Source organism: Artibeus jamaicensis, unplaced genomic scaffold (assembly GCF_021234435.1).
Source record: "Artibeus jamaicensis isolate MK-2021 breed Jamaican fruit bat unplaced genomic scaffold, CSHL_Jam_final contig_233, whole genome shotgun sequence".
Taxonomy (NCBI): domain Eukaryota; kingdom Metazoa; phylum Chordata; class Mammalia; order Chiroptera; family Phyllostomidae; genus Artibeus; species Artibeus jamaicensis.
Window position 1 is genome coordinate 15,374,405 of NW_026521486.1, and position 27,233 is coordinate 15,401,637.

Below are 27,233 nucleotides of genomic sequence, written 5' to 3' on the forward strand. Positions count from 1 at the left end.
TACCAGGTATAAACATTATCATTGCAGTCACTCTGTAGGCATGTCCACAGTTAGAAATTGGAAACCACCTAATTGTATTACAGAGTAACAGATTTTCAGGATTAAAGTCTTTTATAAATGTTTGCATGACTCTATTAACTTAAAAAATATACTGCAGTTGAAAATCTCTCATGCTGAGAAGGATCTCTGTAAAGCAGTTTCATAATAGACTAGCGATACCATCAGGTATCAGGGATTAGTCTCGCTGTTTCATTTGGGAGAGAGCCAAGCAGTAATAAAACACAGGCTTTAGTGCTACTCTGGAAAAACAAAAGTTATCTAATTATAGTGTGACTTCCAGCCAGTATAGCAAATATCTATTTCAAATTTTTATTTTAAAAAATTGAGAGAAGTTTGGTAATGCTCTGAAATAATCATATATAACCTATAGTGACATAAAACCATAATTGAGAATCACCTGAAATACTCTGTATATAATTAAAATATAAAACAAATATTAATTTGTATGATGCTATAATTTTATGGTTCCAAAATACATAAAAAGTTTTTACTCTCTCTGTATGATTTTGTATTACAAAGGTTTAACTAAAAAGTTGTTTTATTCATAGAAAATTAAGTCAAACTATTATTTGATTTATACAGTTATCACCAATCATTTGCAAAGCTCACTTACTTTGTACTGGGTCGAATTTCTTGACCATTTTTATACCATTTCACCTCCAACTTTGGATCTGCCAATTCCACAACAAACCTTACCCTGCCTCCTTTATCAATCTGATATGCAGGATCAAGGATTTTTGCAAAAGCTGGTAAAGAGAAGAAGCAAAACTATGTTAATATGCATTTATATAGGCTATGAATTTAAACAGTCAATATATGTGTGAGAACTCAAACAAAATGAAAAATTGAGACTCAGAATAAAAACATTAGAAATCTTCTAAATTATCCTTCGTATTTTAGAATTCTGTTGTTTTATGTACATTAAAATGGTTTAAAAATTAAAGAGAATATACATGTTTTTGGAAGAAACCATAAGAAAAGAATTCTTGAAAGAGGCTTGAAAAATTTTTGTCCTAATCCTTTAGGGAATGTATAATATAAAGCATCCAAGTGAAATTAAACTTGAAGAACATGCTTATCTTTCTAGCATAATTACTGTCAGGATTATTGGTATTATATTTGTATGTCTTCATTGTTACAAATTAATTTCTTTAATCATAGACTTTATGAGCTAAATTCAATGACTCATAAGATTAAATTGAATGCCTTTGGCTAATTGAAATAGGCTTATCAGATATTTTTGCATTGTGGATACTTGCCTGAATAGTGGCACATTTAAAATAACCCATATAGTTAGAAAGTAAGGATTTCAAAAATGTTTAAAATAACCTAGAACATAGTGGTTTTTAAAAAGTATTGCTTTTGAAAGGCCCTAAACAAAGACAGTTAACATCTTTTTTAATTTCATATTTCTCTCTGATTTTAAAGATAATAATTCTCATTCAGACAGTTTGTAAAACATCTACAAGTGTGGAATGCCTCATGAAACTGTCATGCTTGCATTTCCATCATTCCAACTTTATTATACTACTGCTTAAACAAGCTCACGTCTTCATATTTTAGCAAGATAAAATAAACAAGATAAAATAAAAAAAGCCGTCTATCACATACCTCCAGACATCGATTCAGAACTCAGAATAAGAAGACCCGTGTGGGGAAAAGAGATGCCGTTTGGCTCTACACTTCAGAATTCACGGGTCTGTGACTCAGTCTCAAACACCTCTCAGAAATAAAACTTCGGGAGTCTGAGAGAGTGGTGTCTGAGAACAGCAGAAAAACAAACTTTCTTACATTTCTCTGAGATCATTTCTCAAGCAGTTTACAGGGTGGTTTAGAAATAAAGGGCAGATTTTTAAAACGAGATGGTGAGATTTTTTAAAATTCTATTTGAATATTAACACTCAAAAAACAATAATAGGATTGATATATTAACCTGATGCGTCATAATACCGTAATTGACAATGACCAAGTATAGGGAAACTCCCAAGAGCTAACAGTCAATTTTAAATGTATTTCTTTCTTTCTTTTTCAGTGTCAACATCTTAAAAGTGTTTTTTTTTTCAAAGTTATTTTAAACCACAACGAACTGCATCAATTTCAGATCCCCCGGGAGCAGCATGGCTATTTCACAAAACACTTTGATAACTTTACTGGGTGTGAGAAGTGAATTCCCCACACCCGGTTCAAATGGGTGCAAGAATATGACGGTAAAATAAAGAGAAAGGAGTCAAGAATTCGAGAGTGAGGGAGATGTGGAGGCTGGAGAAAGGGGTCATTGAGAAATTACCAGTGACAATGGGAATAGTTAATATTCCATTATAAGCAGTATGGTAGTATTTGAATGCAACCGTGTTACCTTAAACCTTCAGTAGCTTGTCTGTTACTTGAGCAGCCAGTGCTGTGCGGGGCCAGCGAACTATTTCACTTGAAGCCAAAGGTAACCAAGACGACCGCATATCCCACCCCAAACCCAGCGAAGTAGAGGAAGGATCACCAGCAGAGGTTTCACAGGTAGGTCTTCCGCGGATACTGAACTTGGCCCCTGCGGCCACGCCCTCCTGGGGGACTCACCTGCGCTCTTCTTCTCCACCCTGCGCATGCGCTTGAGCCGCTTGAGCATGCCCCGCAGGTCGGTGATACCGTACTGGAAGGCGATCTTCTCGTACTCGTTGGGGTTCGCATTCTTCAGCAGCTCCCACACGTCTATCTCAGGTTCTTCCTCTTGCTGCTTCACTTCCCTAACCGGGGAGAACCATTGCCTAGTTTAGCAGCCGCCCACTGGCCCTTAAAGACCGGAAAGGTCGAGTTACTCTATGAATTTTTCGGTTCAGTGTTGCAAGTTCTGTTTAGTGTCTGAGTACTTAAGCTGAGAAGAAAGTCTATTGGCTTTCCTTGAGGTCTCAGGGAAGCTTCCAGATAGTTAAAAATCAGACACGTGTACTTAATATTAACATTCGTTTTCCTAGTGAGAAGCACAACATAAAGAGGAGTGGAGGCCATTGGGAACTAGCCTAAGACTTTTTTTCTTATTGTCAATTTAAAAGTCTGGGAGGCGAGATTTTGAGGAACTTAAAATCAGTTTTCACCCAGGATATGGGTACTGAAAAAGTTTTGAAAATTAAGAACTGGAAGTTTTAGATATAGGTCTATGAAAAGTCTCCACTTTCAATGGTGTACACACCGCCTATCTATCTATATGTAGGGACAGAACACGTACAGCACACACATCTTTGGATTTTGCAAATTGCATGTTTCTTTCCATATTAGTAAATGTGTACGTTAGCCATTTCTGGCTGTTTGGGGGCAAAAATATTTAAAGCTGCCACAGAGGTTTTTTAGGTTGGTTTGTTTTTCGTGGATACATATGTTTTTTTAAATAATTTTTTTCCTAAATTGTCCATGGAAAAGGAAAGTAAGACCCAATTTTTTTCATTTTAAAGTACTATTTTGAAATTTTTAGGGAGCAATTTTGGCATAGTCATAAAGATATACATGTTAAACTTTAAAGCAAATGGTTAAGGGTTATATAAACAAGGAGATAATGGCTTCCTAGTGTAATTATCACAATTCTGACCCCAAATTTTGATCACTGACTAAAGAATATACAGAACATGTAAAGAACCTCCATAGCTAAAAAAAATTATAAGATTTAAAGTGCACTTGTCCACCCTTATTTTAAACCAAAAAAAAATGAAACAAAAACTCAGGAATAAGGACTCTTTAGGAAAAGACACTTAGTGTAAATGCAAAATATAATTTAAGTTGATTTCCTTCACTGGCTAAATAGTCCTGATTTTGTTTAAGCTTAATTGATGGTTTTTTATGAGACTACTTTGGAAATATTACAGTGGCTACTTACTGTGAAGAGTGCTGGTTTGGATATAATTTTCCAGGAACACTGGTCAACACATCTTAAACATCATTGTGAAAACAGACTCATGCTATTGTGTTAGCAAGTGATGGGTTACATATGTTTGCATTGCCACATGAATTACACTTGTTCCAGTTTCTTGAGGAAATGCTGGATTGCAATCACGGGAAGGGGGAGGAGAATATAAATATTAATATAGAGTTTAGGGTGACATTAGGCCAGGATGACTTCTGCATACCTAATTTCCATTGTCATGGAAGTTTTTTTACCCAGCGGCAGAGGATGTTGAGGCTAATCTGGAAAGTGGAAGGAAGTGACAGGTCTTTGGTCCACCAGCAACCCTTATGGAAAGCTCTGGACAACACCATTAGAAAAATGTGCCTCTTAAAAACCCAAGACACTGGAAAGAGACTTGACTTGGGATGGTGAACACACAATGCCTTGGACAGATGATGTGTGGTGGAATTGTACACCTGTGTCGCCCCAATAAATTCAATAACAAGGAAGACACTCAAGACACAAGTATTATCTTCATCTCACTGAAATAACAACACCTTCCGTTAACATGAGGAAATTAAAGTGCTTGAGAAAACTGTGCTGAAGTTGGAATATCAGTAATCATTTACCAGATCTACTAAATCTACTGCCTGAAAGCAGTCTAGATTTCAAATACATTTTAAAAATATTTTGTAGGAAGTCTTGGAGAACTGAAATTGAAATGTGTATGTATATACACATGTATGTATTCTCTGTGTTTCCTCAATCCACTTTATTAGTGTTCTATTTTTATCACATTCCAGCCTCAGTGTAAGTCCCTAAACTGTAATATTATGCCATTATACATTGTTTTAAATTTGCATTTCAGCCAAGAAGAATTAGACACACATTTTAAATATCCTTTTGACACTTGTAATGGGACTTAAAGATATTGAACTAGATTAAAATAGCTAAAAAGAGGCCCAAGTCAAACTCTGAGGTATAAATTAGATCTACAAGGTGACTACATGATGGAAACTAGTAATAAAAGTCATTTTCAGTGCAATGTTTAAAGTTTTGTTGGTAGATTCATAGAACTGATCATCCTCGCCATTTTGGGGGGGCATGTTTTTTAAGACACCAAAATATACCTCACTCTACCACATTCTTAATTTCATCAGATTTTGTGTGTGAACAATGATGACCTCTTGCCTATTTTTTGCTTTTCTCTCCATCACTTAACTGGATCCCAGATTGCGAGATTGAAATATTCCTCCTTTTGTACTGGAACGTGAGATCGAGGCTCCCATCTGTAGCATTTATTTAACTCATCCAGAACATTATCTTTTCTTAATGTATCTGGCTGCTGATGGCCTTATCTGCATGGCTATGTTAATTTATAGTAGGGAGAAAAATTCTAATTTCTAAAGGCATTCCTGATTCCTTCTAAGCACTGGGATTGACCTATATAACATTCAAAGTATTTTCATCTACATCAAAATTTCTATAACTTGACAATTCTGGTGAAGTGCATAGAAGTTATAAAAATTTTATGTAGAATAAAACTTTCAAGTACTTATATAGGTCAAATCCCATAACAAGATACTGCCCAAAAGATTCACTAGGATTTAGTTAATATCTCTTTGAAATATGCTGGCTTTGTTCAGGGCAAGGATATCTTTAGTTGTCTGGAGATGTTGGTTGTAATGATATTTATTCAGATAGGGATTTTGCCACAGATTCTTAAGAGAGTAGAAATGGTAACCACATGTCATTTCCACAATGAAAACATATGCAATTCACAAATTAGTAGGAAAACACAATGATTTCTAAAGTTATTTTGGTGGATTAGTACAGTATGTTTAATGAATATAGTCTTATGTTAACAGCAACCTATTTATGAGTCAAAATCCTGATTAGGGGATGTAAAGAAAATGAGAACAGGAGACATGTTGGCTGCCCATGTTTTCTAGTAATGTTTTTCTTTTGTCATTTTCACCATTAATCAGGTGATTTGTTTTACTCTGCAAGCTACTGGTAGAACTAGTGTATTCTTCTTTCTTTTGCCTTTTTAATCACAGTATGGCATTTAAAAATCTGTACCACATTTTGATGGATTGATTGATTGACACATGTATGAGTGCATTTTGTTTCTTTACAAATATAAACTTTTCATGGGAAAAATGCCACACTTTTGATGGAAGTGTATATTCAACTCCTACTGCAAGCCATGCCTTTTACATTTAGTTCTCACAGTAATTCTATTACGTAGTTTTTATTCTCCACATTTACGACATGGAAACTAAGTCTCAGAGAGGAAGGTATAATTTGAGCAAAGTCATGTAATTTGTAAATGGTAAAGTTGAGACTCAAGTCCATGTTTTTACCACTATTGTTTCCTTCCACAAATACGTGCCCATCCTTTTCCGTATACCTCCCACCAGAAGACACTGTATTTCTTTTCCTCGCACTACATGTAGCATTGTGTTCTACACACATACACAACCTTTAGTATTTTCCTGGTTAAGTAAATGATTGTGGCGGGGAAAACCACCGCAATTCTTGTTTTCTTAAGTGTCAATTTGCATTATAAGTTGAAGTGTCAGTATCTGAGGCTGATTCTGAATGATATTTCTTATACAGAGTCACAGGAAGTGACCTGTCTCAGAAAAGGGAAACTTGGAATTAGGCCCCTGCTCTGTCTCTAACTAGTTATGTGACTTGGGGCAAGTCAATCAACATTTCTGCTCTCTAGTTTCTCACCTGTAGAATGAGGAAGAGCAAGGCTTACCTAAGATCACTTCATATACTATTGCTTTAAATAAATTTGAGGAATTAATAAATATTATTGAGACTAATGATTGTTTGAAATATCTAAAGGAGGAAAGATTATTTGATTTTGCCAAGGTCTATTGACTGGGTCATATCCATTGGCAATTAATAAATTACACCTATTAATATTTGTGTTCTCAACCTAAATGTTTAGAGCTAAGTGAGTTTTTCATGCATTGAAACTTGAATTATGGCATCTAACTAAACTGAGAATAACAAGCCCAGTTGTCTCTACTTATAATTTGATGTCGAGCAAATTTATACTTGTGTTCCTTTCATAACCACAGCAAGCACTAAAAGGGATAAAAAGTGAATCTGGAAAGTTAAATGAACATTGATATCAATATTATTTATCATTAATTTAGGATTGTAGTTCTACTGTTTATTCACAAATTTACTAGATAAACACAGTCCCAGCAAAAATCTATTTCTTTTTGTTGTTTCTGCACTAAATATCTGGATATATGTAACTTATATGTAACAAATATAATATCACATATGATGTGATTATATATAAGCAACTATGTGGACAGAAATCCTATAAAATGATATGTGCTAAACATTTGTGATGAAATTATAGAAATTTTATTGCAAGAGAGAACAGTGTTAAAGGGTGTGAGTGATAATACTATTTATTTCCATTTTACTACCATAGTTTATCTCTTCTAAAATGCACATTTTTATTAACATTTTAAACATCTCTGGAAGAAGGATGTATTTATAACCAATAGCTTGTCATAATAAACTTTTTGGAGCAATTTTATTGCTCAGTGATTTATGAAATACAGTATATCTTAAAATTAATGGTGGCTTAGATTTGATGAAATGCAGTAAATAAAAAATGCTATATTAAAGTAGGTCTGCCTTTAAAATACAGGGTCTGGCAAAAATAATGCCCCCTTTTTTTACTGCAAATTTTTTTATTACAAAATCATAAGCATGTAATTCTGTAAAATAACTATCACACTGAAGCACACCATGTGACATTTAGGTGATATGTGCAAATTAAAACTATAAATTATTACACCCATATTATTAACCTACCAACCACACTCAAGCAGGCCTTACTTCTGCCAGACCCCTGTATATTTGCAGAGATGTCTACCAAAATTGTGAAATTGGTTTTTCAGGAAAATGGAGATTTTGTTTAATTCAGTCATTGCAGGGAATCATGATTAAAATGAGAGAATGTAGATGTTTTTAGATATTTAAATCTTTTGTCTCAGTTTTCAATTTCTTCATCCCCAGCTAAGAAAATACGCAAAGACTCATAAAACATTTAGGAAGAAAATTTAAAAGCGTCAGTTAACATCTTAAACAGATTAGTAGGCTGTTGTTTCTCTCTCTTTCTTAGTCAACTCTGTTATATTCTATAAGCAAAACACGTTTTAAGATATAAGAAATTCTTTGAAACACATCTATTTAAAACTGGACTTCTCTGAGTGGGTATCTAAAAGATTTCCAGACCATAGCTCCTCACTCCATCACTTGATTCTCACCTACGTTTCAGGAGACCACTAAAGTCAAGTTCCCCTGCATCCTCTTGACCTTCTCCACTGTCATTAACAAAAGAAAAGCAAATCTGGGTTTAATGCTGAGAGACAGACACAACAGTTTCCCCCAAACACTCTACATATAGTGTATATGCAATTTTGTACCAGCACACAAGTCATGGGACTGAATCAACACAAACTATTTTTTTTCACACAAGTGACATTTAAAACTTTTGGAGTGTGTCCTTGTGGAAAATGAGGAGCTTGTGTTACTCTACGATTTCAGAAGACACATTTCTGTAGATTGCATATATGTAACAGCTCGGATTTGTGTTAAAGTGGAGTAACACAAATGCACTCTAAGCCAAACAACACAAAGTACTTTGTTTTTGCAAGTTGGGGGGATCTAGAAACATTCCTGTGAGAAAAGCAAAGAACTTTTGCTGATCTCTGTCGTTCATGTCAAACAGAGATTGGCTCGGAGGACAAAGTACACCAGTTCAAATATATAAGTGCAACGCTTATATTCAAAGGTCACCTCTTTGTGTCTACCAACAGATGAACCAGATAATACGATACCAACATATCATAAAAATGAAGTAGTGCAGAGCTTTTTAAAAGACACATTCCTTTCTGTTTTAGAGGGAAATAATTACAAGTTTTTCATTTTCTTGTTCACAGTTAAATCCCCCTTTTAAAATGGATTTTTCAAAATTCTGCATTTGAATTGTTCATGAGCCTTCTAATGCTAGGGATTTTTAAAAGTGCTTTCCTGTAGAGAAATGCATCTTAAATTAGGCATGTAGCCATCTTTGATTTCTTATAGACTCTGAATAGAAGCTATGGAGCTTACACTTAAATGGCACTACGTATTTACTTACATGTTTAACTTTTTAATGATGATTTTGTTTCCTGCTCTTTGCAAATGTCAGTTATGGTTTCTAAGGAAAGAGTTTAAAGACAGTGTGTATAACACGTAAGTCACACTAATTGGACTCAAATGATGTGTTTTCAAAATTGTTTATAAGCAGGTATTTGGAGCAGACCTTCTGAAGTAAACACATTTCTATTCCTTTAAAGCACAGATTTTGGTAAATTGTGTTTTCCTCTCTCCTGAAATGTGCTTGTCATGGTTTGAGCTTAGTTTCATACATCTGCATTTTCTGGACACTAAGGAAACCAAGTGGATTTGAAAGTTATGAGTTTAAAAAAATGCCAATTGACCCATCAGGTAATATTAAATGTCTTTTTAAAGGAATTAAAATTTTCATTTATTAATAATTTGGGAAGAAAATATGCCTTTTATTGGCAGATTAAATTATCGTTTTATAATAGTTTGGGCTGCCTTTCTTTATTTAACAAAACTGTATGTGCAGTCAATTGTACAAAGGACAAAAACATTTGCTCTCATTAAGGAATTTACATTTTGAAAACATCAATTTCAGGAAAGGGTTAGTTACCCTTCATGTAAACTAGGAAACATTTTTCATTTTTCTTCCTTGACCTCCTGATTTTTAGTCTTGGTAGTTGCAAATAACCCAAGTAGGCAATTATATCTTCTTTTTACAGTGATTTTTATTCCACAAACTCAGTGATCATTCATTTAGGATAATTCAATATTTAAATAGTGCTAACTGTAGTAAATAGCTACTTAATTGTGGTTTTGTGGGCACATGGTTTAATAGCTCCAAAAGTGATTTCTAGATGAAAAGCAATGTAAATTTTTGGATATCAATTAACTGGTTCTATATAAGATGTGAACCTTTACACATATCTTTTTCGGCCATTTGGTTGGAAATAATGCAATTAAGGAGGAAGCCACATATGAAGAGATCAAAAGTGTGTTTTTATATGGCAACTGTGAAACCTGCCAAAATGAGAGCTTCATTATGACAATAGTCTTAAGAATGATCAGTACACATTGTACTTGATTTGGCCGTAAGCCCATGGCTTTTCTAGAACACTAAGTTTTGAATATATGATATGTTTAACTACAGTGAAAAAGTCTGTCTCATTTGGAACTCTAGAGGGTGGAGGAAGAGAAGGTAGGTTTTGAAAATCATCTACTTTCGTGTTGTACAAAAGCTACCTAGGGTCCCCTTTCGAAGTTACCTTCTCTTGAAAGCAGATCTGATGTCAATGTTTGGAGTAGTCCCCGTAGATTCTTAGAAAGGAAAGAAAACAATGAATAAATACCATTAGGAAGGCAGTGTTGTGCTCAGTTCCTTTCCAGGCTGCGGGGATTCTGCAGAAGGAAGAAAGGCCAGCTGGAGGGTGGGTGGCTCTGCTGGATGGCTGGGCTGCGGAGATATCGTAACTTACCCTCCCTCACATGGAATCAGTGAAAGGACTTTAGGAGTTACCTTCGCCCATTATCATTCCACCTGCCTGCCCCATTAGAATCACCTGAAGAATGTTTTATAAAGGGGCAGCTTCTTGATCTCCCTGCTGGAGATTTTGATTCACTAGATCAGAGATGGGCACTCAGAAATCAAAACTCATAAAGCCCTTCAGGCGATTCTCAGAGATGCCAGGCCAAGGTGCAGACATGCTGCTCAGAATCAGATTCCTACTTAACACTGAAATCTCGACTGCAGCTCCTCCACCCACGGTCACACAGCCTCGGCCTGACAGCTCTCGGAATGGGATCTCACAACCTTCTGTGTGTCCACCGAGCTGTGCTGAAAGAGCTCAATCTACTGTTAAGACAAAATTCAACTCCTCATAATTTCCACATTTGAACTCTAATCTGCCTAAATACTTCTTGAAGACATGGGAAATGGCTTTGTCCTTCTGTGTGACAGCCCTTCCCCTCTTTACAATGAACCACAGATGCCTGACTTCCTTCACCCACACTGAATAGGGCGAGGTTTCTGGATGCTCCATCCTCCTAGTCACCCTACTTTAGAAGGGACCCTTGTGGAGGTACAGTGCCAATGGCCAAAGACATTACTCCAGAGGCAAAACAGCTGGTATGTTACAGAGAGTGGTATCATTTTCTAAACCTAAATTCTATGCCACTTCTAATGACCCAGTTTTAAATGACGCCAGCTTTGTCTTTTGTCACTATGTCACATTTTGGATTCATCTTAAGTTTATTATCTTTGCTGCCAAGTCACCTCTCCCTTTGTGTGCTCATTGAAGTAGGTTTTTTTTTTTTTTGCCCCATTCTACATGGTCTCCTTTATCTTTATCCCTATTAAATTTATTCTGGGCAGGACACAGAACACATGGATGGAGAACTGTCATATCTGGTGTTAGTCCTTGTAAGAGAAATTCTCCCTTCCACCTGGTATCCTGCCATCCTTGGATCATATTAACTCATCACTACACCTGAGGGGTAATAAGTGAGTGCAATGAAACAGGTACATTCAGCAGCAGCAAAAAAAAATGGCATTAACCCTCATTTGGGAGATTGAAGAAATATAGATGGCATGGGCAAGAGGTACCTGGCAATAGAATCCCCAACTGCCACTAATAAATTGGTTCATAACTATCTAATTTGGCAGGCTTGCTGCAACTATCACAATCAGAAACACACACCATTTTAAAGAAAATCGTATTTTCAAAATCTCATGGTATTAAATGGCCTTCTCCTCCATGCCCTTATACCCCATTAGAAAAAAATCACATTTATCCAAACAAGAACACTCTCTTACCATGTACTTCAAGATCAAATGAACAGCTGTCAAACTTATCCTTATAGGTGACCTCACATCTGTAGTTTCCTGCATAGTTCTCTTTGGCCTTGATGATCTGCATCTCAAATGTGTACACCTGCAACAAAATGCATCCAGACACATTTCAGTCCTACCTTGCTAACAGAAAGATGCCATCACATTTCAGTAATTTTTCAAATTCTCTGGCCGTGGCTAAAGACACGTGTGTCTCTGGGGATTCCAGGATGATGCTCTCAGCAGAGGTGAGGTCGGTGTGCTCCACAGATCCTGGGCATAGCAGGGCAGGCATGCTAAGAGTAGACGGCAGGAATGATAACCCCAGGACATTTTCTGAGACTGAAATCTCTCAAAGCCAAACCTAAAAATGACCTTCTACCCACACAGAAGGAACAAGCTAGCCAGACTGCTATGCCAGGAGTTTGGGGCCATACCCGACTTTGTCTTTCAAAGGTTTCCTTCAGCTGGAGGTGCTTCCCAGCTTTGCTGGCCAGGTCCATCCATTTCCCTTTAAACCATTTGACACTGGGTTTTCTAAGAAGATCTTCAGCCTTGACTTTGGCTATGAAGCTGATATTTGCACCTAGAAAAAGCACAAGTGATTCAGACTGTGGTTTAAAAATTGTCATTTGTTTTGCTCTCAGCTAGAAGGAGGTACATGGGTTGTACTATGTTCCCAATTGTGTGGCTGGTACCCCTGAAATTGTACAATGAAATGGCTCTGACTTTTTTGAATGAGTTCCCTAGACATTTTTAAGATACTCCAACTTGTTCTGCTTTTGAGGTTTATGGAACAAAGGAGTAATGGTTTAATCAATAGAAATCATTTTCTCTTTGGTTTTATATTCCATATATGAAATAAAAATGAGAAAAAACCCACAGATTTATGTAGGTATATACAGTGTATAATTTTTTTCAAATCTTTCCTGTTATGCAAATCTTTTCTATAATTCCTGGAATTATAGGAATATGACTAAATGAAGCTGATTATTTTTAGATAAACTTGTGTATCTATTTGAATTGATAGATTACTGATTAGACCCTAAATACAAGAAAACTCTAGTCCCACAGCCAGCCCAGCATTTTGGTGTCTTCTGAAAACAAGGGGAGAAAACATTTCCATTTACATGGAAGCGAACTTCGAGTCAGCCATCTGCTCATGCACACAGTGTTTGGCTAAGAGTCAAAGACTAGTTCTGACCCCAGTGTATTTTCTATAAAGAATTTTTTGTTCAAATTCCTGGACCCCATGTGGTTCTCTAATCCACCACCCTGTTTATTTCCTACAGGCACTCGGCATTTGTGAGTATCTGTTTGTTTAACTTCTTGTTGGCTAGAAATTAAAATTGTAAGTTCTGAGTGCTCACATGTTATACTCAGTGTTCAGAACAATCTTTTAACAGATGTGTAATTGATATTCTTAAATGGATATTTCCAAAGTTGAACCATCTGTTCAACTAGCTTCTTCTGAGATGCTATACTTTATGATCTAGCGTGTGTACAGGGTTGTGATCATCTCACAGAGTGAGGTGTGTTGTTGACAGCAAACGGTGACCCAGAGCTTTAATTTATATCACACACTGTTCTAAGTACCTCACAGGTAATATCATCCCCATTAAACAGATGAAACTGATTTCTATGCAACCCGGCTCCAGGCTCCAGGCACTAGACTCCTACATGCTGAAGTGTGCTGAAATGATAGCTTCACCCAACTTTTCAGGTTATAAAAGCAGGATTTGATATAGACATACAATGGAATATTACTCAGCTATAAAAAGGAAAGGAAGTACTGATTCATGCTACAGTATGGGATGGATCTCAAAGACATTATGCTAAGTGAAAGAAGCCAGACACAAATGGTCACTTATTGTGTAGTTTCATTTATATTAAATATCCAGAATAGGGAAATTTATAGCGATGAAGCAGATTAGTGGTTACCAGAGGCTGAGGGGAGGGAGAATAGGGAGTGACTGCTTAATGGGGGTACAAGGTTTCTGATTGGGTTGACAAAAATGTTTTGGAACTAAATAGTGGTAGTGGTCACATATTAAGTGTATTAATAGCTCCTGGGTGGTCACTTCACAATGTTTAATTTTATGTTGTATAAATGCCGCCTGCATTTTCTTTTAAAATCAGGATTTGATGGTTGGCACTCACCAACTTTCACTGTTCCTGTCTGAGGCTTTTCCACGAACAGGGTGGACAGCTCAGAATTGGTGTTCTGCTTGACTTGTTCCTCTGTGGCAGGTGATTCGCCAAGAGACCACTCTAATGAGCAGAAAGAAGAAAAAGGGTCATTTCAGGGCCAAGTTCGTCATAGGCAGACTTACCTGGGCTTGTTGTTCTCATCGATGCTGAAGCTTTTCTTTGTCTAATCCACCTGGATAAATGTAACATCATTCTTTCCATCCATCTCCCCTGCAGCCATCGGTAGAGAGTGACAGATTCCCTTCTTACAGGGATGTCTCTTCCATGATGGGATAAAGGGACATTTCCTAATTCCTAGAAATAGTAAAGCTTTTCAGGTAGGTTGTTACTCTGTCTTTGTTGGAAGCCATAGTTCCTCTATTTTTCCATCCTGCCTGACCTTGAACAGATAAGTAATGGGAAGTATATTAAAGCACTACTCTCGGTAATTTGCAGGTGACTGACTATTAGGCCATATCTTACAACAAAAGAATGGGATGGGCCAGTTTGCAGGTCAGCTGGGAAGGACCAGACAAGCAGGTATGGCCCAGTATTTCTAAATTCTTTGCCGTTGTATAATTAGATAATTCTATTGGGATCATATGGCTGAGGCCAAATGTTGACAATTCAGTAATAGATCATGACCTACTGGTACAAATTTCAAAGATACTAGGAGTGTCCTGAAAGGGGGGGGAAAGCCCAGAAAAGCAGCAAGAAAAAAAAAACTCTTTGAGGCTTTTCCATGAAGAGAGAGAACCTGGAAATGAAGTTTATTTTGTATTTCCTAGTTTGCACTCCAAGGGCTTAGCTTGGATTAACATCAGTCAGCTCCACTGAGGAGGGTAGGAGAGAACTGTAGATATTCCCTCTGTCTCCGAGAGCTGATTTCAAAGAAGTTCAATGTTGGCCTCTTAAATAACTGAAAAAAATGCATGGGTCGCCAACTCTACCTGTTAATGTTTTTCAAAAGGAAGGAAATGTAGCTTTAGTTATTTTAGTTGTCATGTGTCAATCATGCTTAGTATTTCTATCCATAGAGACCATCATTTTCACAATGAAATTATGCAATGTAATCACATGATTACACAACTTTTAAATAACACAATCAATGTTAAAGTTTTATGTTGTGGGTGTCTGCAGTATTAATAATAATAGTGAATTATGGTCATTCACATTTAGAACACATTTACTCTTTTGTGCATTTTTATATCTACAAATGCCTGGCCCATAAGAAGCCCATAAAAAGATCATAGTAGGCCCTCAACACAAATTTGTTGAATGAAGTCATTACTTCAGAGAACCGTAGCACAGCTGACTGTGTGCATGTGTAGGGTTTTTTTTAATCCTCTGTATGTAAAGTTCTATAAAAATGTGATTTATCATCTAACTTCTGCACTCTCTGTGTATTTGTCAAATGTTAACAATGAAAGTTGTAATAAAACAAACCTTGGTGCCTGTAGCTAGATTGCTGAATTTGTGTATATCATGCAAAATTAATTGTTTCTCAATACATTAGTGTTCTTGTAAGAAGCAATGTCATGGAAAGATGGCTCTCAGAGCTACAAACTGAATGAAACAAAGATTAGAATCAGTGCAGCTTCAAGAAATGAGGTCATTAGTGATTGTATTAGGACAGATTCGGGATGCCCTTCTCCAGGCATCTGCTCACCTGAATCTTTTCTTTCCAGGGCCCGACTGCCCAGACCTGAAAGAAAAGGGTGATTTGGATGATGCAGGAGGAAGGGGGTGCAAAGGAGGTGCTGACTTCAACCTCCTTGGAGCCCTCAAACCCTCTTCTGATGGTGGGGAGAAGAAAACTAGAAGTTGGCTTGAATGGAAACTCAGTAGAGCTTCAGCTGTGAAAGCATCTCTAAAAATACGTGCCTTGTTTCAAAAACAATAGCAATATTTAAAGTATCAAAATATCTAAAGAGCAGGGGGAAATAGGATATACAGCTGCAAGTAGAAACCAAACATTTTTGCCTCTAAAATTTATATGGGAGATTTGAAAGTATTATTTTACAAACAAAATTTTTGGTTTTTTTTAATGTTCTCATGTAAAAAAAAAAAAAAGGTTGCCATTGAAGGTAACATTTTCCCTCTTGGCTCTGGCGGCGGCAAAATCTGGTGCCCCTGTGCTGTGCCTTGTCTGATTAAGGTGCTCTGTGGTCACCTTTCTTTTCCTCTATGGTCAGTTAATACTAAGTTACAGAGTGGGGGAAAGAAGGGTTTGGGGGTCATCCTAACCTGGAGGCAGGGCAATAGACGGGGAGCCTTCCTCTTCATCTGAAACAAGAAATAGGTATACAAAGTCAAGGAGAAAAGGACTTCATCCCAAGTATCCTGAGAAAAGAGAAATCTGGAAAAAGAAGAGGAGAAACTACACAAAACGCTTTCAATTGATGAGGGAGCCCGAGTAGACTTGGTACCTAAGAGATTAAATTTGAGTATTTGGGGCAACAGAGAAAAATAAATAAAAGAATGAGAGAGTAGGGTGATCCAAATGAAAATGTAAATTAAAAACTGGAACTCTATGTAAGTGTTTTATATGATTATAGGTTAAGAAAAAAATTAATGCTAAAAATTCTAACCTTGATGAAATCCACAATAGAAGTGGTTTTGAGTTCTTAGTTTGTAACTGAAGTCAATGACAGGAGTAATTCATATACCGTGAATATTTGGATACAGACATAAAAGCATGTATGTACTGTTTGAGAACAAAAACCTCTTGGTTAACTTCCTTTCTATATTTAGGAAACAGAAGTCAACATTAACTAATATAAATCAATTTATCATATTTACTAAATTTACCAGTAATGATTTTAGAAATTGGGTAAATATTTTCCCAAGATTATACTGGTGTTGGCTAATGCTGTATAATTTTTAAAATATCTACTCATGAACATTTGTGAAATTCAAAATATGCTGTGGAGTGTTTATGTACAAAGACACCAAGTATTTCCTTTTTGGAAAATGTCTGAATTGTAAAGTGTCTTTGTTTAAGTAGGCATTTGTTATCCAGACCTCTGCTCCTCTCCTTCCAAAGCGTGAAGACTAGCGTTAGTGTACATGATAATAATCTTTGTACTTAAAATAGTAGAATAATTGTGGATCTCAAACTTGTATGCAAATACAAACTTGTGTGACTCTGTAAAGTAGGATACAGCAAACACACATGCATGACTTTAAATTTTAAAAGTGCTTTAAAAATTCTTTGAGATGAAATAGCACATTTTGTACAATTTATTAGAATATTTACAACAAATTGTTTACTAGCCTGAAATTTCTTTTCTGAAACTCAACCAAAGTTACGTTTTATTATTTTTTACAGAATAACTAGGGCAACATATAGAGAAATCAAATGTTATATCTTCAGAACCCAAGAGGAGACTCACTGGATACTGTGAGATTCAGGATTCTTCAGAGGAAGCTCTCTGAGGTCAAAGAAGCCTAGAAAATGTTAGGCTAAATAAATGCTTGTATTTTATTGGATGGTGTGTGTGCTTTTGTTGACAGACATTTCAAAGCCTTTGATTTGCTAATATGTTCTTGCATTGGGAGTGGAGACAAGAAATAATACGGGAGTTAACATTTCCCAAACTTAGTTCACTTTTGAATTCTTCCTTTTCTTCTGCAATATCATTAACTTTCCACAAAACTATTCATTTGGGGAATTTCTGAGCTAGAAGCAGAATTCTGTATTTCAGAGGACTGTTAGAAAATTAAAATTTTATGTAACAAAAAATGAAAGATCTTGCAACTTAAACATATTATTTCCCATAAATTTAATTCAATATTAGTATTATATTTTTGTATCTTATTTGAAGACTTTACTGAAATATGTAAAGAATCTTGATTTTAAGTCCTGTAAAAATCCTTGAAAAAGAACTTTTAAAACTCAAACAAATCCTACCTAGAAAGGAACGTCCTTTATTATGTAGAAACTACATAATAAACTAGAAACTAGAACCATTTTGAGTCAAATGAACACTTCATTTTAAATTGATTTTGTGGTCAGCTTGCTTTGTGCACAGTGTATAATGAATCCCTGAATTCATTGTTGAGAATGCTGAATGATTGAGAAGAGTATTCACGTATTTTCATAAAACCAAAATGAAGAGATAAGCAAAATGTCGATGAATAAGTAGTTTAAATGTCCACTAAACATTAAAGTTCTTTGGGGAGACATGCACAATTATCCAGATTCTTAAGGCACCACATATTAAACCAGTGCCTCAGAGCTTCAGGAAATGATCTGGATGACCCAACTTTACTTCCAAACAGCAATTCCTTCTCAACTGGCAATATATGGTTTCTTGTAAATACTTTTCCAAATTTACTAGAGTGCTGGAAAATATAATTGAGAAGTTTACACTTTCCCTTCTTTTAGAAATATCTTTGGTCCTTAATCTGAAGCATCCTTCCCTTCAGATTAAGAAATGTAGTTAAGATGTGGGGATGCCAACTTGAAATTCTTGGAAAGTTGCCAGGTTGAATTGGGTTAAAATGAAATGTTTCATTGTTTTCTTTACCATGGAAAAACAGGTTCTATTGCCAGAAGGGAAACCGAATATCCAAATCTTTTGGATTGTGCCTAATTCAATGGCACACATGTGAAAGGCGTGGAATCATGCAAAGAACGTTTTCAAACAAAACAAAGCAGGAAATATATGCTGTGTAAGTCATAATTTCTCTTTTTTTCTATTTAAAACTGACCACGTTGTTTTGAGAATGTAGCGTTAGTGAAGATGTGGGCCCAGGACAGCAGAGCTCTCTCTCTAAGCTACACAGAAGGAAACACTATCGAGGCAGAATTTTATCTGTGTTCAAGTCATGGGAAAATAGTATTTGTAAAACCGTGAAAAGGATTCTTTAAACAACTGAAGTTCCCAGAGAAGAATGCCCGGAAAGAAGAGAAGGAACTCGGTCTCCTATTTCAAGCCTGGGATTTTAGGGGAGGACACATGAAATCTGAAATTCAAGGGAGAGACTTCCAGCAATAATAGAACATTTACGTTCTTATAATTCTTCATACTCTCTTAAGCGTAAAATAACTTCTACCTGTGGCTGATTTAAATTGCCTTTTTAAATTCATTTTTTCTGGAACACAAACTTAGGATTGTTGTTGGAATTTTAGAATAAAGGTCAAAAAGCATATGAAATTAAAATACATGTGACTATAAACAAGCCTTGGTTGAATACTTGATTTGACTTAGACAGATTATGAATTCCTCAAGAAGGGTAACCAGTTTTAGTAATTATTGGCATACATGACCAAACATAACAACTATGCAACAACCATATATGGAAGACAATAATATCAACAGCTAACACTAGTCCATCATGTGTTGAGGCATTTGATTAATTTATTTTTGTAACTAGAAGACATATGCCTTCACATGTTGATATTTTTGAAATCAGGATTCATCTTACCATAAATATGTTTATTTAGTAATTTTTCTCCCCCAAACCTATTAAACTGGTGTTGTGTTGTATAATGGTTTTGTCTTAGAATTAAAAACATGGTGATTTTAATTTTAACAAAGTTCATTACAAAGAAATATAAAGCACAGCAATATTTTCATAGACAGTTGTCTGATTCCTGGAGGTAAAATTTCAGAAAAATATTTTAGAATGCTAGGAAGAAGCATGAATATCATTCTACTGTAGATGCAAAGGGACCTAAATGAAGAAAAAAAGTTTAATCATATTTTAAATTAAAAAATCATATTATTTAAGAGAAATTTTCAGGGCCCTCTGCTGAGTCCCTTCATCCTCTGCTGCCCAAACTCACACCAAAAGAAAGATTCTTCAACTCAAGTTATGTGAGATCTTTACTATGCACGGCATTCATTTATGATGGTTATTGCCTGGGAAAAGAAAGGTTTACTTCTCTTGCCACGGTTATCAAAAGCAGTTATTTTTCTGGAAGAAAAATAAAAAGAATCAGTAAGTATCCCAATTGGGCTTACCGAGATATATACAGACTATAGATTAATAAGACACAAAAATAAAAATTGAAAAAATATATATCTATATCATAGCTTAGGCATTAAAATGAGTACTGATCAGCAAAGTAATCTCTGACCCCAATGTCACTGGCACATCTGCAACCACCCACAGGACCTGTTTGGAAACTTCCCACAGGGCCCGTTCATTGTTAAGGCACAGAAGAGAGGTGTTCTCCTCACTCTACACTCACACACACCATACTGATGGACCAGAAGATCACATGATCCCAGTTGAGCACCTACATTATCTTGCCCCCCCCCCCACAATTGTCTGCTGTCAAAGCTGAAACCCACTGTGTTCTGCTGATGGTTGTTCTCTTCTCTAGAGCTCCCTGAAGTCAGCTCCAGGACAGCAGGACTCAGAACCTGGCACCATAGCTGCCTCTGAATACCTGCTGAATAAATGAACGCTCCAATAAAGGACAGTTCTTTGGCCTCGATGGGGATATAAAAAAAAATAATTTGTACTTTGCATCTTATTGATTTGCTACCCATCATTATTCTGGAAGAGTCCTAAGTCCTGGTAGCTTTATTTCTGTAAGGACATTGTCTCCCGGCATGATCTGAAAGGACATTTATTTACACGTGGAAATTCCTGTTTGCTTAAACACAGGTTTCTTATTTATTATTATTGTCATCTCTACTGTTTCAATCCCAGGACAAAGTGGGCAGTATTAAGGAATAGGAGAGCTGGATGAATAAGTCCAGAGACAAGCAAACAAACAAGCCGATCAACAAATAGCACAACCCCATCCTGGAAAACCAGCTGTTTCCCAGACAGAGACTCTTAGTAAATATAAAAAGTTAGCAAATCTACTCACAAGTGCTACTATATAAGATTGACATCAGAACCAAACCACATTCAGTGGCTACACAGATGTTTTCAGAACATTTCTGGGTTGTCACAGAATGATTCAGACAATGTAGGAATGACAGTAAGGCTGTGCTGCTTTAAATAATATTCTCAACATTGACAGTCCTGGAGCTATTAACTGAATATACTTTAAGTAATTAGAGGACTAATTAACATGTAAAAATGCACTAATATCTAGGCATGACCATTTTCAATAGCTTTAACTGGGTTGGTCTTACATTATCTCTCTGTTTTGGGGAAGAGCTCTCAATGGCCAGTATCATTGTCTCACTCTGAAGCTCATTATTGAGTGTGCATGGGATGGTCGTCCTCCTGTCCAGCAAATGGAAATAAAACTCTGTCTAGACTGTCATTGTCTATGTGATCAGCAGCTGAGCCGGCATGAAAATTCCGTTGTTCATTCATTCCACAGGTACTTATTAGGAGATCACTTTGTACAGCTCTCTGCCAGACACTAGGAAAAATGAGATGAGGGGCCCAAAGAGGTGTTAAGACATGGTGCCCAACTGTCAAAAAGCTTATACAGCCTGTTAGGGAAAGAAGTGAACCATTAATACGTGATGAGGCAGAGAAAAGGGTGACTGACGGACAGAGGGAATAGGTCCAAGAGAAATCAGGAGGAAGGGGAGATGCAAGTCTGGGGAAAGCTGTATAAAGGAGTGAAACCCAAGCTGAATGGTTGAAATTGAGTTAGATGGACTGAGGGTTGTCAATTTTGTTTATGCTCGTGAAAGTCTTCTTTCTCAATCATGGCCATACATACATTATTGTGTCTGTTTTTTTTTTTTTTTGCTTAAGCATTTTCTTTGAAATTTTGCTGTCCTTGATGAAAGTGGGTAGTAGCTGAGAGGTTTATATATTTAGAAACAACTTCCACTTACCTACCTTCTTTATTTAGGGATATCACCTTCTATCCTAAATTAATTTTCTTCCTAGGCATGTAGAGAAAATAGATACATGGCAGTTTATGTACTTGGGCATGTGACTACATGGGGCCATGGCCTTGGTTGATTGCTGCAAATGTCAGGAAAAAAATGCCGCTAATCAGGACACCACCCCCCCCCGCCAGTCATCTCAGGTTGATTGCTGCAAATGTCAGGAAAAAAATGCCGCTAATCAGGACACCGCCCCCCCCCCGCCAGTCATCTCATCTTGATCTTTCATCAAACTGTGTCTTGCACAAAGAAGTTTTTATCAACTGATTGACTGTTTGCTTGGTTGGTTGACTTTAATATACAGAAAAGCATTTTCTCATGTAAGCACACAAATATAATTGGATGACTTTTCATATTAAGGATAAGGCACAGACTTTGTTTTAACTTTGCCAGCTGGCCCTCTGGGATCACATCATCTTCTTTGTTAGTTGAGTCGTAGAACCTGGCCCAAACACCTTTCCAAATTTGGAAACAGAGGTGTATGCCATCAGCTTTGTAGAGAATAATGTTACAATAACTTCAGCCAGATGTCCAAACATCCTTGAACCCATCTCATGGAAGAGTTCTAGGAGTTTGCACTGTCTACATTCCATAAGCGAATAACCTTCAGACTGTGTCTCATGCGGCCAGGATTAGTATTCAGGTTACTCTCCATGGGAGCCACTGAAGGTCAAGGACAAAGTGAGTACACTACAAAATTATGTGTTCATTTATGATAGTGTCAGTTCAAGTTAGTTGAAGAAAAGTGGTCCAATGTACTGAAAGAAAGAAGAAAAGTATTTTACTAATGTATAGAAGACAATAATATCATAGGAATTAGGTGAAAAATATGGCATGGTAAGAACAAAGAGATTTAACATACTTGGGAGTGCTATCCAGAAAGAAAGATCTTGTTGTAGTCTGGAAATAATTGCTTATTCCAAAATTTAAAATGTTATTCATTACACAAATAAAAAAATAAACATATAAGTGATGATACAAACAAATAAAGCAGAATTGTCAAATCTGCCTCTGTCAAGAATTTCTTTTGTAGAAAACTAATTCTCCTTAGCTAAAGATGATGGTTAGAAATGACAGTGACTTCCTCCATGACTCAAAGGAATTAGTATTTCATGGATCCATGTAATAAAGATCACCCATGGTTTAAAACTAAACTACCTAAAAAGATAAAAATAAAACTAGACTATGCACATGTAAAGTAAAAGTAGAGTAATATTGCAGAAATAAATGAATTTCCAAATCAATAATGAGCAATGTGATATTTGCTTAAGGTTGTCTTGTCCATCTACATAAATCGTTATATAGATCTACATTAATATATAGTGTTACAAAATGAGATGCTGGCCTTCAAAATGATTAATGAACCCTAGAACAGTTTCCACAGTCACATGAAAACATTTAATTAAAGTAAAACCTGGGCAACCCAGATAAGTTTCCAAAATTGGTGTAATCCAGACATACCTATTCCTATATAATACACACTGGAAACAGAAAAGTACTCATTAATTTGCTGGCATCTCAACAAGTGCTGTGATGTTGTTTAATCATTACTGTTTTTCTTTTAGAAAGTTAGTGTAATGAAAACTGATCAAAGCACCATTGGGTTGTGCAGCTAAGATGAAAACAAGGGGTTAACCACCCTGATGGAAGACAACGCCAGGAAACTCCGTGCAGTCTCCCTGGCAATCATCACTGACCTCTTTCTGCTTCTGACTTTATTGGGTTCAGCCTCATTCTTTCTCCCTCCACTCACCTTTTGGTGGTGCGTTTCCAGCTTCCGTATCTTTGTTTGGTTCTGTGTGGAAAGGACAAGCACATTTTAAAAAGTGTCTTAAGATATTTTATTGTGTGATGGGCAATGTGTGTGTGGGGGAGATAAATGAAAATAGATCATAAATGTAATTACATACACATTTATTATGCTGTACAGGAATGATGAATCTGGAGATTATAATGTAGAATCACATTAAACTTTTTATAAAAGCAATTCATCTGATCACTTGAAAAGAGTACATACAAAGGGGATTTGGTGAAAAATGCATTCAGCTGTTGGGTTCATGCTAGAACATGCTGGTGTGGAATGAATATAAGACATGGGCCATGCCCCAGTGGTCAGTGATTCAGCACATGGTAATTATGGTGGGTCACTTCCTTGTGGACCCCGACAAGGGACTGACTGCATTTTTAAGGCAGTTTGATGCATGGAGTGGTTTTAATAGTGTTTAGTTCTAAATAATATTATATAATTATATTTGTATATTATAGCCAGGGTATAAGAGCTGTAAGTGTACAAGAGTTTCAAAGAAAACACTTTGGTGCACATATTAATCTTCTGGGTTGAGATGAGTGGCAATAAGTGCAATATGATAGCAATAAAATCAGATTTTGTGGTGAGACCATCTACTTTGCATTTCTCTCTGCGCAGAATCGTATTAGTTTAGATACCTGCAAATGATGTCTGATGTATGGTATATTTAAGAAAAGAATTCTTTCAAGCACGAACTCTCTCTCTCTTTTGATTGAATGTAGATCTGAATCTTAGCTAATAAAGACATTTTTAGCAGAGGTTAGTAGGAGACTTGTTTGAGCAACAGGAAGTGAGTGTTGTGCAATGAATATGAAATATGGCATAATAAGGCAAACTTCCTAGTAGTCCAACTTCCTAGCTACTGATCTGAAGAACAGAAGGGAAAGGTTATAACTGTAATGGCCTGCAGGTCCTCAATCTATACAGTATTGGCAAAAAAAAAAAAAAAAAAAAGCATCTGTGTATGCAAGGAGGAAACCTACCAAAGAAGAAGTTCCTTAAAAAAAAGCCACACATTTATACTGGTTGGAAGAAAATTAAACTTGAGCTTACCCCTGTTTAAACTCATGTGGCACTGAGCCCGTTTCATTCATTTTGACATATAGCAATGCTCTTCTATACTATTTTGGGGTTTTGAGCACGTGACCTGGTATTCTTAGCTAGACAAGGGGGCTCGTTAGATTTCTCAAACTGCCCTCCTGAAAATGATCTCCAGGGTATAAGAGCTTCGTAATGCCCTGGTAAATTTCCACGCAAAAGAGATTACTAGCCACTGAAGCTTTATTCATTTCCTGCTTTCAACTAGGCTGGACTAGTCTACGGTGACCTCCTGCCCCTTGTCTTCACACCACATTGTCAGTTCAAGTAACATGCACTAAATCACGCAGTGTCTTGGTGAAGTTCTTAGAGTTGGGCCTCATGTTTCAACATAGTGGCTCTATTTTACTGAACTGTTCTCTGGTCTGTATTTTATTTTCTACTTGGGATGAACAAACTGAATAAGCAAAGGGATATGTGTTCTATTTAGAGTTCTCTACTACATCTGGTACAATTTGTTTGTACCCAGTTATCAATAAGTATCTGGTAGGTAGCTCTGTATCCTTCTGAAGGGCTAGGGCAAAGTTGTGCATATGGTAAATACCTTAAGAATAATTCTTTTTAAAACATTTTTTTCCATTACAGTTTACATTCAATATTATTTTGTATTAGTTTCAGGCGTACAACATAGTGGTTAGACAATCATATAGTTTATGATTGTCTAACTTTAAGCATTCGCCCTGTTATTTCCAGTGCCCACCTGGCACCATACATAATTATGAAATTATTAATTATATTCCCTATGCTGTACTTCACAGCCCTGTGACTCTTCCGTAACTACCAATCTGTACTTCTCAGTCCCTTCACTCTGTTCACCAAGGCCCCCAATGCCTCTGCCCTCTGGCAACCATCAGTCTGTTCTCTGTGTCTATGAGTCTGTGTGAACAACTCTTTAGTAAATGCTAGTTTCTCGTCCTGGTCCAAGAGGGGGAATGACGAGAGAAGGCACTTTGGTGTCTCCCTGGGGAAACCCACGTTGTTGTGGTCTGGAGATCCATGCTGGGAGCTTAGCATCCCACTGGGGCGTGTCATCCCTTCAACACCGTTCTCTTCCTTAGGTCTATGCAGCTGCAAAAGCAGGCTTCACCTGTTGTGTGTCACTGGGCACTGCCTCTACCTGTCAAGTTCACTGAACTCTTTAGTCCTTGTGTATGTTGCCACCTGGTAGACAACAGGGTACTAAGAGCTGGAGAAGCTGGTTCTGAGGTTGAGCCGGCAGAGGCCCCCAGATCTTAACATTTCCAGAAGTGCTTGAGGGTGGCATCTTCAAGCGGAGAAGGGGCTGGTGATCTTCTAGGAATGAGGTGGGATCCACTCCCCTCTCTCACAAAAGAAATGTGTATTTTGTTTGCCCTTAGTGATATGTAAGAAAAAACTGCAAAGCCTTCGGTGCTTTGGAGACCCGGGCTCCACATCACCAAAACCTGGGCATAATGACAACTTTGCCATAACTCAAAGGGTTTTTATAAATATATGACACGTCATCCAAATTAAATCCATGTGAGAGGGTTATATAACACAATGTGTTCTTGTTGTTATTGTCATTATTCTTATTGTTATTATTATACACCTATCACAACTGTGGTCATCCGATTTCTCCACACGAGTTAACGCTCGCGGCTCCCCTGAAGGCCAAATCATGTGGGGATAGACATTCTGGACTTGCAGCCCCAATGTGTGCGGTGGCGATTTAACTTACCTTCTGGGGGTGGGGCTGGGGCTGGGGCGGGCACTTCATTTTCTAGAAATGAAAAGAGTAATGGCAGTGTTAGGCTCATGAATCACTGAGAAAAGCTACTTTCCTTAGCCCCTGGCTGCACAAAACTCAAGGTAGTCATCTTACCTGTACTGACCAGAGGGGGAAAGCAGGTAAAGCATCAACCTGTGGCATCAAGAGGCCTGAGACACACTGCCTTTTAGTGCACGGTGTGAAGTGAAGACCTAAATGGTATCATATCGATTTTCGGGTGATGGGAGAGGTTAGTGACGCACAGAACGCAGGTAAAATGGGGACCCAGGTGGCAGCAGCAGGGCATTTAATGGCACTGAGCCTGTTTCTCTGGAAAATCAGACACAACATCTACCTTATATGCGAAGGTTGCTGTGAGCATAAAATGAGACACTGTGAGTGGCAAGCATGTCCCTTAGAGACTAAGGCATTCACGTCCTGCAGAGCCCAAGGTGAGGCTGGCGCTCAGTCAACAAGACCTCAGACCTCGCTTTCCAGAGGCACCACGGCGTCCCCGACATCATCCTGCCCTCATGGGGCAAACTTTCTGAATGTTGAGGAAACCAAAGTCTTGGTGGCATTGCCTTTTACAAGATGAGCCCTGTGTTCACTGGGATACAAAGTCTACCCCTCTCACACTCGTTTCGGGAAGTGCGTACACCTGGGGTAGATTTTCACCTGCA

At 37.1% G+C, this 27,233-nt stretch overlaps 1 protein-coding gene across 16 annotated transcripts in view; it reads right to left on the reverse strand.

Annotated features, from left to right (window-relative positions):
- Positions 1-27,233, reverse strand: part of MYBPC1 (myosin binding protein C1) — a 79,277-nt gene that overhangs the window by 36,002 nt on the left and 16,042 nt on the right. For 6 of the 16 annotated variants that reach the window (XM_053662140.1, XM_053662144.1, XM_053662146.1 and 3 more), the window contains exons 2-12: positions 26,521-26,562; positions 23,670-23,711; positions 16,344-16,382; positions 15,766-15,801; positions 14,067-14,177; positions 12,344-12,492; positions 11,892-12,009; positions 10,345-10,396; positions 8,239-8,295; positions 2,632-2,798; positions 674-806 (exon numbers count right to left, since the gene is read on the reverse strand). In XM_053662140.1, the coding sequence (XP_053518115.1) occupies positions 674-806; positions 2,632-2,798; positions 8,239-8,295; positions 10,345-10,396; positions 11,892-12,009; positions 12,344-12,492; positions 14,067-14,177; positions 15,766-15,801; positions 16,344-16,382; positions 23,670-23,711; positions 26,521-26,562 (946 nt within the window). The remainder of the gene's footprint in view (positions 1-673; positions 807-2,631; positions 2,799-8,238; positions 8,296-10,344; positions 10,397-11,891; positions 12,010-12,343; positions 12,493-14,066; positions 14,178-15,765; positions 15,802-16,343; positions 16,383-23,669; positions 23,712-26,520; positions 26,563-27,233) is intronic. The other 10 variants (XM_053662150.1, XM_053662152.1, XM_053662143.1 and 7 more) reach the window with 4 other exon arrangements.